At 38.3% G+C, this 11,993-nt stretch overlaps 1 protein-coding gene across 1 annotated transcript; it reads right to left on the reverse strand.

The window, feature by feature from the left end:
* Positions 1 to 10,231: 10,231 nt before the first annotated feature.
* On the reverse strand, positions 10,232 to 11,560 carry LOC131618929 (uncharacterized). The gene is made up of 3 exons (XM_058890078.1): positions 10,892 to 11,560; positions 10,569 to 10,738; positions 10,232 to 10,460 (listed from the first exon to the last, which is right to left on the reverse strand). Exons 1-3 carry the CDS (start codon positions 11,558 to 11,560, stop codon positions 10,232 to 10,234), a joined length of 1,068 nt encoding a protein of 355 aa, XP_058746061.1.
* Positions 11,561 to 11,993: the final 433 nt, after the last annotated feature.

Consider the following 11,993-nt stretch of genomic DNA (forward strand, 5'->3'; position numbering starts at 1 on the left):
TCTAAGATCTTAAATCTATCGATAAAACTCGCATACTAAATACAGAGAAAGAGACTATTGTGGCGAAAATCCGCTTGACCATCTAAATTAGATGTACGAGTTTGATATTAATTATTATTTTTTTTTATAAGCAAGAATCTATTGAAATGAGAACCCAAGTTCTCAAAGAAGGATACAAAGAAAGCGAGCAAAAGCTCGAAATGAAAAATTCCACACCAATTGCACCCTAAGATAAGTAATACATAGGTTTTCTAGAAAACTCATAAAAGTTGCAATTGGATTGCACAATTTTCCCTATAAAAGCCCACTTCCAGACTAAAGCTTTCGCTCTCCAAACCATATCCGAGACGTTCCACTTTTCTTTTCTGAAAACGATTTCTTTCCGAACCAACCAAATAGTCCAACATGTGGCCAACCATACCACTCCTTCATTGCCTTTCCTTACTTTAATCTGTTTACAGAAATTGAACCATACCAAAAAACTCTCCTTGAAGCTCATCCCTCTATGGCCAGGAAAACCCATCCACTCAGCCATGTCTCTCCATACCAACACTGCTGTGTGACAGAAAAGCAAAGAGTGTGTTAGAACAAGATTTGTTCTGATCAATTATCTTAGTTTTGATGATAACAATAATATGAATTTTGCTTAAGATAACATGGTACTCTAATCCAATGCAATTTCCCTTTCAGGAAATATATATATAGAGTACGCATAATTCAGCGCTCAGAAGCTTTGTCTCAAGGGTTCAGCATGCAACATCAGAACATGGTCTGGCAAGACATCAGAAGATGGTCGAAGCAGTATCAGAACATGGGTCTATGGAAGCATCAGAAGAACATGAGATCAGAAGCACTGAAGCTCAGAAGATGGTATCACGCTCAGAAGCACTTCAAGGTCAGAAGATCAGAAGATGCTATGCACCAAGCTGTTTGACTCTGATGATATTCAAACGTTGTATTCACAAACATCAGATCAGAAGAAAGTACAAGTGGCAAGCTACGCTGACTGACAAAAGGAACGTTAAAAGCTATTAAAGGCTACGTCAGTAGACACAGCGTGAACAAGGCTCGAGGTAGTTGACAAAAGCGTATAACATTAAATGCGATGCTGTACGGAACACGCAAAGCATTAAATGCATTCAACGGTCATCTTCTCCAACGCCTATAAATATGAAGTTCTGATGAGAAGCAAGGTTAACGATTCTGCACCAAAACAACTTATATCAAACTTGCTGAAACGCTGTTCAAATCTAAACTCAGAATCTTCATCTTCATCAAAGCTCACTACATTGCTGTTGTAATATTTTAGTGAGATTAAGCTTAAACGATTAAGAGAAACATCACAGTTGTGATTATCGCTTTTAAGAAGCATTTGTAAACTCTTAGAATTGATTACATTAAGTTGTAAGGAACTAGAGTGATCGTGTTGATCAGAATACTCTAGGAAGTCTTAGGAGTGAACTAAGCAGATTGTAACTAGAGTGATCGTGTTGATCAGTAGACTCTAGAAAAGTCTTAGAGGGTATCTAAGCAGTTGTTCCTGGAGTGATCAGTGTGTGATCAGAAGACTCTGGAAGACTTAGTTGCGGACTAAGTGGAAAACCATTGTAATCCGTGCGATTAGTGGATTAAATCCTCAGTTGAGGTAAATCATCTCTGCGGGGGTGGACTGGAGTAGTTTAGTTAACAACGAACCAGGATAAAAATAACTGTGCAATTTATTTTTATCTGTCAAGTTTTTAAAGCTACACTTATTCAAACCCCCCCTTTCTAAGTGTTTTTCTATCCTTCAATTGGCATCAGAGCGCCGGTTCTAAGGTGCAAGCACTTAACCGTGTTTAGAAAAGATTCAGGAAGAGAAAAACGCTTCAGTAAAAGATGGTTGGTGAAAGTGAAAAGTCTACACCTACACCTGCATCTACATCTGGCTCTGCTGAGCAATACAACGGTAACAATGGTTATACTAGACCGCCGGTATTTGATGGTGAAAACTTTGAATACTGGAAAGATAAACTGGAAAGTTACTTTCTTGGTCTAGATGGTGATCTATGGGATCTTCTGATGGATGGTTACAAACATCCAGTAAATGCCAGTGGCGTAAAGCTGTCTAGGCAAGAAATGAATGATGATCAGAAGAAGCTTTTCAGGAATCATCATAAATGCAGAACCGTTTTGCTGAATGCTATCTCTCATGCTGAGTATGAGAAGATATCTAACAGGGAAACGGCCTATGACATATATGAGTCCTTGAAAATGACTCATGAAGGAAACGCTCAAGTCAAGGAGACCAAAGCTCTAGCTTTAATCCAGAAGTATGAAGCCTTCAAGATGGAGGATGATGAAGACATTGAAAAGATGTTTTCAAGATTTCAAACTCTTACTGCTGGATTGAGAGTTCTTGACAAGGGATACACCAAGGCTGATCATGTAAAGAAGATCATCAGAAGCTTACCCAGAAGATGGGGTCCTATGGTAACAGCATTCAAAATTGCGAAGAATCTGAATGAAGTTTCTCTGGAAGAGCTTATCAGTGCCTTGAGAAGTCATGAAATAGAGCTGGACGCAAATGAGCCTCAAAAGAAAGGTAAGTCTATTGCATTAAAATCAAATATCAAGAAATGCACTAACGCTTTTCAGGCTAGAGAAGAAGATCCTGAAGAATCAGAATCTGAAGAAGAAGATGAACTGTCCTTAATCTCCAGAAGGCTAAATCAACTCTGGAAGACCAAGCAGAGGAAGTTCAGAGGCTTCAGAAGTTCAAAGAAATTTGAACGTGGAGAATCTTCTGATGACAGAAGATTTGACAAGAAGAAAGTCATGTGCTATGAATGCAATGAGCCTGGACACTACAAGAATGAATGTCCAAATCTTCAGAAGGAAAATCCCAAGAAGAAGTTTCATAAGAAGAAAAGTCTTATGGCAACCTGGGATGAGTCAGAAGATGATTCCGAAGACGAGCAGGCCAACTGTGCGCTGATGGCGACAGAAGATGACGGATCAGAATCTACATCAGAATCAGATTCTGAAGAGGTATTTTCTGAACTTACTAGAGATGAGTTAGTTTCCGGTCTAACTGAACTACTGGAACTCAAGTCTCAGATTAGTCTCAAATACAAAAAGCTGAAAAAGCAATTTGAATTTGAAACAAAGAAGCTTGAGTTGGAAAATTCTGAATTAAAAGAAAAACTTTTAAAATTATCCAATAATGTTGGATCTCCTTCTGATTCAGAAAAATCCACTCCTAGTCTAAACCATATTCTGAAAGAATATGATTTAAGTTTCAGGAAGTTCTTATCTAGAAGTATTGGCAGAAGTCAGCTAGCTTCTATGATATATGCTGTGTCTGGAAACAAAAGAGTAGGCATTGGTTTTGAGGGTGAAACCCCATACAAACTTGAACCTGTTGATGAAATGAAAATCACATACAAGCCATTGTATGATCAGTTCAAGTATGGCCACTCTCATGATATTAGGCACACTTCACATGCTCAAAGCTTTCACATAACACACACCAAAAAGCATGCGACACAACCTAGGAAATATCATGAAACTCACATTAAAAATTATCATGCTGTTCCTCCTATTGCTTACAATGTTAAACCCAAGTTCAATCAGAACTTGAGAAAATCTAACAAGAAAGGACCCAAGAAAATGTGGGTACCTAAGGATAAGATTATTCCTATTGCAGATATCCTTGATTGCAAAAAGGACAAAGCACAACATGTCATGGTACCTGGACTCTGGATGCTCGCGACACATGACAGGAAGAAGGTCTATGTTCCAAGACCTGGTGCTTAAGTCTGGAGGAGAAGTCAAGTTTGGAGGAGATCAGAAGGGCAAGATAATTGGCTCTGGAACTATAAAGTCTGGTAACTCTCCTTCCATTTCTAATGTACTTCTTGTAGAAGGATTAACACATAACCTCTTATCTATCAGTCAATTAAGTGACAATGGTTATGATATAATCTTTAATCAAGAGTCTTGCAAGGCTGTAAATCAGAAGGATGGCTCAATCCTATTTACAGGCAAGAGGAAGAACAACATTTATAAGACAGATCTGCAAGATCTTATGAGTCAGAAGGTGACTTGTCTTATGTCTGTTTCTGAAGAGCAGTGGGTCTGGCACAGAAGATTAGGTCATGCTAGTTTGAGAAAGATTTCTCAGATTAACAAACTGAATCTGGTCAGAGGACTCCCTAATCTGAAATTCAAATCAGACGCTCTTTGTGAAGCATGTCAGAAGGGCAAGTTCTCCAAACCTGCATTCAAGTCCAAGAATGTTGTTTCTACCTCAAGGCCATTAGAACTCTTGCACATTGATCTGTTTGGCCCAGTCAAAACAGCATCTGTCAGAGGGAAGAAATATGGATTAGTCATCGTAGATGATTATAGCCGCTGGACATGGGTAAAATTCTTGAAACACAAGGATGAGACTCATTCAGTGTTCTTTGATTTCTGCATTCAGATTCAATCTGAAAAAGAGTGTAAAATCATAAAGGTCAGAAGTGATCATGGTGGTGAATTTGAGAACAGATCCTTTGAAGAGTTCTTCAAAGAAAATGGTATTGCCCATGATTTCTCTTGTCCTAGAACTCCACAGCAAAATGGGGTTGTAGAACGAAAGAATAGGACTCTGCAAGAAATGGCCAGAACCATGATCAATGAAACCAATATGGCTAAGCATTTCTGGGCAGAAGCAATAAACACTGCATGCTATATTCAGAATAGAATCTCTATCAGACCTATTCTAAATAAGACTCCCTATGAACTGTGGAAGAATAGAAAGCCCAACATTTCATATTTCCATCCTTTTGGATGTGTATGCTTTATTCTGAACACTAAAGATTATCTTGGTAAGTTTGATTCCAAAGCACAGAAATGTTTCCTTCTTGGATATTCTGAACGCTCAAAAGGCTACAGAGTATACAATACTGAAACATTGATTGTAGAAGAATCAATCAATATCAGGTTTGATGATAAGCTTGGTTCTAAAAAACCAAAGCAGTTTGATAATTTTGCAGATTGTGATATTGATATATCAGAAGTTGTTGAGCCAAGAAGCAACGCATCAGAAGCAGAGCTTCTCAGAAGCAAAGAATCTGAAGATCAAGTATCAGCTTCTCTGGAGGATCTAAGTATTTCTGAAGAACCATCTGTCAGAAGATCATCCAGACTCATCTCTGGTCATTCAGAAGATGTCATTCTTGGAAAGAAGGATGATCCAATCAGAACAAGAGCATTCCTTAAGAACAATGCAGACTGTCAATTAGGTCTTGTATCTTTGATCGAGCCAACTTCTGTTGATCATGCTCTAGAAGATCCAGACTGGATAATTGCTATGCAAGAAGAACTGAATCAGTTTACAAGGAATGATGTTTGGGATCTTGTTCCTAGACCAGATGGATTCAATATAATTGGTACAAAATGGGTCTTCAGAAACAAGCTCAGTGAGAAAGGTGAAGTGGTAAGGAACAAAGCCAGACTGGTGGCTCAGGGTTATAGTCAGCAAGAAGGGATTGATTATACAGAAACCTTTGCACCAGTGGCCAGGTTAGAATCTATTCGTCTATTAATTTCATTTGCCACTCAACATAACATCACTCTTTATCAGATGGATGTCAAGAGTGCCTTCTTAAATGGTTATATAGATGAAGAAGTTTATGTCCATCAACCTCCTGGTTTTGAAGACTCTATGTCTCCTAATCATGTTTTTAAACTTAAGAAATCATTGTATGGATTGAAACAGGCTCCCAGAGCTTGGTATGAACGCTTAAGTTCTTTCCTTCTGGATAATGGTTTCACTAGAGGAAAAGTGGACACTACTCTCTTTTGTAAAACCTTTAAAAGGGATATTTTAATTTGTCAAATATATGTAGATGATATTATTTTTGGAACATCTAATGCTACACTTGGAAAGGAGTTTTCTAAGTCTATGCAGGCTGAGTTTGAAATGAGCATGATGGGAGAACTCAAGTATTTCCTTGGAATACAAATAAATCAAACATCAGAAGGAACGTATGTTCATCAAACCAAGTATGTGAAGGAACTTCTGAAGAAGTTTAATCTTCTAGACTGCAAAGAAGCCAAAACTCCTATGCATCCAACATGCATCCTAGGTAAGGATGAGGTAAGTAAGAAGGTAGATCAGAAGTTATACAGAGGTATGATTGGATCTCTTCTATATCTGACTGCTTCTAGACCTGACATTCTGTTCAGTGTTTGTTTGTGTGCTAGATTCCAATCAGATCCTAGAGAATTTCATTTAACTGCTGTTAAGAGAATTCTAAGGTATCTGAAAGGTACTACTAATGTTGGCTTAGTTTACAGAAAATCTAAAGAATACAACTTAGTAGGATTCTGCGATGCTGATTATGCTGGAGACAGAATTGAAAGAAAAAGTACTTCAGGAAGTTGCCAGTTTCTTGGAAGTCATTTGATCTCTTGGTATAGCAAGAAGCAAGCAACTATTGCTCTATCAACAACAGAAGCAGAATATGTCGCTGCTGCTGGTTGTAGTACACAGATGCTCTGGATGAAGAGTCAGTTAGAAGATTATCAGATATTTGAGAGTAACATTCCTGTATTCTGTGATAATACTTCTGCTATATGTTTATCTAAGAATCCTATTCTTCATTCAAAAGCTAAACATATTGAGATTAAACATCATTTCATAAGGGACTATGTTCAGAAGGGTGTTATATCTTTAAACTTTGTTGATACAGACCATCAATGGGCTGATATCTTTACAAAACCCCTGGCTGAAGATAGGTTTAAGTTCATTCTGAAGAACATCAGTATGGATTTATGCCCAGAATGAGAAGATGAGAAGTTCTCATGTATGAGTATCTTCTGAAATGAAAATGGATTATTTTTTTTATATCAGAAGTTCTGATTGAAATCTTTTAGAAATTATGATTCGGTTATTACTAACGTTTCATTGTCTAAGTTGATTCAGAACCTCTTTTAAAGCAAAACAGCTGTTACGTTTTATCTCGGGATGGTAAACCTGTCGTTACTATTCATGGATAAGCGCGCGTGCAGTTGAAGGGACGCCGACCATAGGTAACTGTGCTAGTCACCTCATTTGTCTTTATCATCTCTCCTCACGTCACGTAACATTAAATGCTATTCATCATTCGTTTCATTTTATTTTCTTTTAAATACTCTTCAAACTCTTCTCTTTCCCTCTCATCTTTCTCTATCTCCTTTTTTTTTCTCTCTCTCTCTTCCATATCAAACCCTACCTGTTCATTTTCTGCAAACCCATCATGAACTCTTCATCAAGCCCAGGAAATAATGAAAATGATCAAAACAACAAAAGAAAAGCTGTTGAAACATCACCTTCCAAACCCAAAAAGATCAAAATCACCTATGATCCTCTCAAGGTGAATCCATTCGAAGCAATGTTGTCTGGAAATTATTCTAGACGAGTGTGTCAATGAAGCGTTTCACTCCTTCATGGCATGCTGGCACAGACGTTGTCTTAGCTAGGGTCCTAGGATTTGGTCTTTGTAGTTTTCTTTTCCTTGTTGCATCTGCTTGTTAAACATAGGAACTTCTTGTAATATCTTTTGATTATCAATGAAAAAGTTTCTTTGATTTACATTCTAGTGATTTTATTTATCGTTTTATGCATCTGAATCTTTTGAAATATTCTTTTTGATGTTATGACAAAAAGGGGGAGAAGATAAATGATAAATGATTTGATTAATCTATCAGTTGCTGGGTAAAGCTCCCACACATTCACTAACAAGAACTGCAAGTTCTACATGGTTTAAGTGTTTTGCAGGTATAAAGAAGTGAAGAGAATCTTCAAAGCAAAAAGCAAACACAGAAGCAAAACCATGGAAACTGAAGCAAGCCGAGTGCTGTCAAGCTTCAGAGATCAGAAGCAAGAAAGAAGAATGAATCAGAAGCACTATCAGAAGCACTGATGATAGAATTTGATCCATATTTGTCTATTTGATCTGACAAAATTCTATTTGCTCTGATACATATAATGTTATGGCTCTGATACATTATTTGCTCTGATACATTATTTCAGCCTATATGGCTCTGATTCATATAATGTGTTCAAACATACATTTTATGTTCTAACTCGTTCATGCTGACTTTTGTCGTTTAGTTTTTGTTCTGTAACATTTCAGGATGTAGAGATGCTCAGATGATGCTCTGGTACATTCAACAATGTTATGATACAAATCTAGCATGAAGTGATGTTGGTAGAAATTCAAAGCTCTGAAGCTACCCGAGGGAAGCAGAAATCAGAAGCTGCGAATGTTCTAAAGATCCAGAAAACTCAAGTTCTGAAGCTGTCCTGAATGGAAGCAGAAATCAGAAGCTGTGAATGTTCAGAAGATCAAAGAAATTCAAGTTCTGAAGCTGTCCTGAATGGAAGCAGAAATCAGAAGCTGTGAATGTTCAGAAGATCAAAGAAATTCAAGTTCTGAAGCTGTCCTAGATGGAAGCAGGAATCAGAAGCTGTGAGTGTTCTGCGGATCTAAGGAAATTCTAGTTCTGAAGCTGTCCTATGGAAGCAGAAGTCAGAAGCTATGAATTCTCTGAAGACAAGAAGCTTATATGATCGTCTCTACCGAAATAATCAGGGAAGTCTTTTATTAAAGTTCTTCGAGTATTTATTTCAGGGGGAGATTATTTATCTCAGGGGGAGATTGTTAATCTCAGGGGGAGACATATTCATATGCTTATGCTATAGCTGTGTAATTTGTCTTTTGCCAACTGTTCTTTCTGATCGCAAATTCATATCATTTATATATGTTTTTGTCATCATCAAAAAGGGGGAGATTGTTAGAACAAGATTTGTTCTGATCAATTATCTTAGTTTTGATGATAACAATAATATGAATTTTGCTTAAGATAACATGGTACTCTAATCCAATGCAATTTCCCTTTCAGGAAATATATATATAGAGTACGCATAATTCAGCGCTCAGAAGCTTTGTCTCAAGGGTTCAGCATGCAACATCAGAACATGGTCTGGCAAGACATCAGAAGATGGTCGAAGCAGTATCAGAACATGGGTCTATGGAAGCATTAGAAGAACATGAGATCAGAAGCACTGAAGCTCAGAAGATGGTATCACGCTCAGAAGCACTTCAAGGTCAGAAGATCAGAAGATGCTATGCACCAAGCTGTTTGACTCTGATGATATTCAAACGTTGTATTCACAAACATCAGATCAGAAGAAAGTACAAGTGGCAAGCTACGCTGACTGACAAAAGGAACGTTAAAAGCTATTAAAGGCTACGTCAGTAGACACAGCGTGAACAAGGCTCGAGGTAGTTGACAAAAGCGTATAACATTAAATGCGATGCTGTACGGAACACGCAAAGCATTAAATGCATTCAACGGTCATCTTCTCCAACGCCTATAAATATGAAGTTCTGATGAGAAGCAAGGTTAACGATTCTGCACCAAAACAACTTATATCAAACTTGCTGAAACGCTGTTCAAATCTAAACTCAGAATCTTCATCTTCATCAAAGCTCACTACATTGCTGTTGTAATATTTTAGTGAGATTAAGCTTAAACGATTAAGAGAAACATCACAGTTGTGATTATCGCTTTTAAGAAGCATTTGTAAACTCTTAGAATTGATTACATTAAGTTGTAAGGAACTAGAGTGATCGTGTTGATCAGAATACTCTAGGAAGTCTTAGGAGTGAACTAAGCAGATTGTAACTAGAGTGATCGTGTTGATCAGTAGACTCTAGAAAAGTCTTAGAGGGTATCTAAGCAGTTGTTCCTGGAGTGATCAGTGTGTGATCAGAAGACTCTGGAAGACTTAGTTGCGGACTAAGTGGAAAACCATTGTAATCCGTGCGATTAGTGGATTAAATCCTCAGTTGAGGTAAATCATCTCTGCGGGGGTGGACTGGAGTAGTTTAGTTAACAACGAACCAGGATAAAAATAACTGTGCAATTTATTTTTATCTGTCAAGTTTTTAAAGCTACACTTATTCAAACCCCCCCTTTCTAAGTGTTTTTCTATCCTTCAGAGTGCAGCGCCGTTTTGCCGACAGCAGAACAGAAAACGCATGAAGAATTGGAACTAGGAAGAATACCTTTGCGTGTGAGATGATCTTTAGTCTGTAATATGTTTATGAAACACCTCCATCCAAACGCCTTCACCTTAAGAGGAGCATCTATTCTCCCAACCAACTCCATTGTCGTGTCAAATTGATCCTTAGGGCCACTTCTCACGCGAAAGCTATTTATCCTTCTGAAACAGTCCGCTACCGTAAATCTGCCATCTAAACTTTGTATCCACTCTACTTTGTCTGAACCTTGGCAGACTGGCAACGCTGAGCTGATATGATGTTGCATCAGCGCCATTTCTGCAATTACAGAACCGACACTCAGGTGTTCGGTCGAAACTCCAAAATTTCCCACAACCAAACGCCATTACGCAATCCCCCCAACGAAGCAATGGATACATCCTGCAACTCAAAACAGAAAACAATACAGGATACAAAAGTTTTAAAATTCCCTCTTCCTTCCAAAACGAATGCCAAAAAGGAATATTAAAACTGTTTCCAACAAAGAACCGGCACTGATGGTTGAAAAAGTCCTTGGCCACTTGATTATCCAAAGCTAGAATGTCAGTCCACCAAACCGAAGTGAATTCCTTCCCTTTGATGTATGATGCTGATCCGTATCTCGCCTTCAACACCTCATGCCATAAAGACCCCTCTTCTTCTAATATCCTCCACTTCCACTTGCAAAGAAGAGCTACATTAAAATCTTATATCCTCCTTAATCCCAACCCGCCTATTTCTATCGGCGAACAAACAGTTTCCCAACTCGCCCAATGAATACATCTTTTGTCTCCCCCCCCCCCCCCCCCGCCCCATAAAAAATTGCTTTGGACCTTGGTGATCTCCTCTACCACCTTCTTCAGAGCTTTGTAGAATGAAAGAGTGAATATTGCCAAACTACCAAGAACCGGCTTCAATAGGGTAAGCCTTCCTCCGAAACTAAGTAAACGGCCCTTCCAACTCGCCAACCGTTTCTTAATATTTGACATTAATGTCTCCCACAAAATGATCCTTCTAGAATTGCACCCAATGTATACACCAAGAAATTTAAAGATCTTATCTTCTCTCCTACAAGCCAAAAATGTCGTAGCCACTTCCAAAAAGCACGAATCAATGTTTAGGCCAATGAGTTTACTCATATTGAAGTTTATGCCTAGCCCCGAAATTAATTCGAAACCTCTTAAAACCGCTTTGATTGCCCAAAGGTGTTTCCAACTACCATCCCCCACCATGAGCGTGTCGTCCGCGAATTGAAGAACATCTATAAAACATCTCCTATTAATAGAGAAACCCGCATAACTCCCGTTCTCCACCGCTTTGTTAATAATTCTTTTCAACCCTTCCGCTACGACCATAAAAAGGAAAGGAGAAAACGGGTCTCCTTGCCTCAATCCCTTTTCCACCAAAAATTCTTTAGTTGGAGAACCGTTCACCATAACCGACATATGACTTGAAAAAACCATTACCTCAATCCACTTCAACCAAATCTCCTCGAACCCCATTGAGGAAAGCATAGCGAAGAAAAGACCAACTCACTTTGTCGTACGCTTTCTCAAAGTCGACCTTGAATAGAAGACAACTCTTCTTAACCTTAGTTACATAGTCCACAATCTCGTTAGCTATAACCTCTCCGTCTAAAAGCTGCCTCCCGGAAACAAAGGCGCTTTAGCTAGGCGAGATGACTTTTCCTATAACTTTTTTAATTTTGTCCGCTAACATCTTTGAAAGAATTTTGTATATACTCCCAACCAAGCATATAGGTCTATATTCATCCAATCCCAAAGGATTCTTGGATTTTGGAATCAAAGCCAAGAAAGACGACGTTATTGCTTTAAAAAGAACAACTCCATCGTGAAAATCCTTGAAACAATCAACCAAATCTTTCCTAATGAAAGGCCAACATCTCTTGTAAAATAAAAGAGAGCATTCGTCCAG

The sequence above is a fragment of the Vicia villosa genome, linkage group LG7 (genome assembly GCF_029867415.1).
Source record: "Vicia villosa cultivar HV-30 ecotype Madison, WI linkage group LG7, Vvil1.0, whole genome shotgun sequence".
Classification (NCBI taxonomy): domain Eukaryota; kingdom Viridiplantae; phylum Streptophyta; class Magnoliopsida; order Fabales; family Fabaceae; genus Vicia; species Vicia villosa.

What these genes read in the sequence shown, in the direction of transcription:
- LOC131618929 (XM_058890078.1), bottom strand. Translation starts at nt 11,560, where the DNA reads ATGGGGTTCGAGGAGATTTGGTTGAAGTGGATTGAGGTAATGGTTTTT. An exon ending in TGGTAGAGGAGATCACCAAG is followed by an intron (nt 10,739 to 10,891) that starts GTCCAAAGCAAT and finishes CTTCTTTGCAAG; the next exon opens with TGGAAGTGGAGGATATTAGA. An exon ending in TTTTTCAACCATCAGTGCCG is followed by an intron (nt 10,461 to 10,568) that starts GTTCTTTGTTGG and finishes TTTGAGTTGCAG; the next exon opens with GATGTATCCATTGCTTCGTT.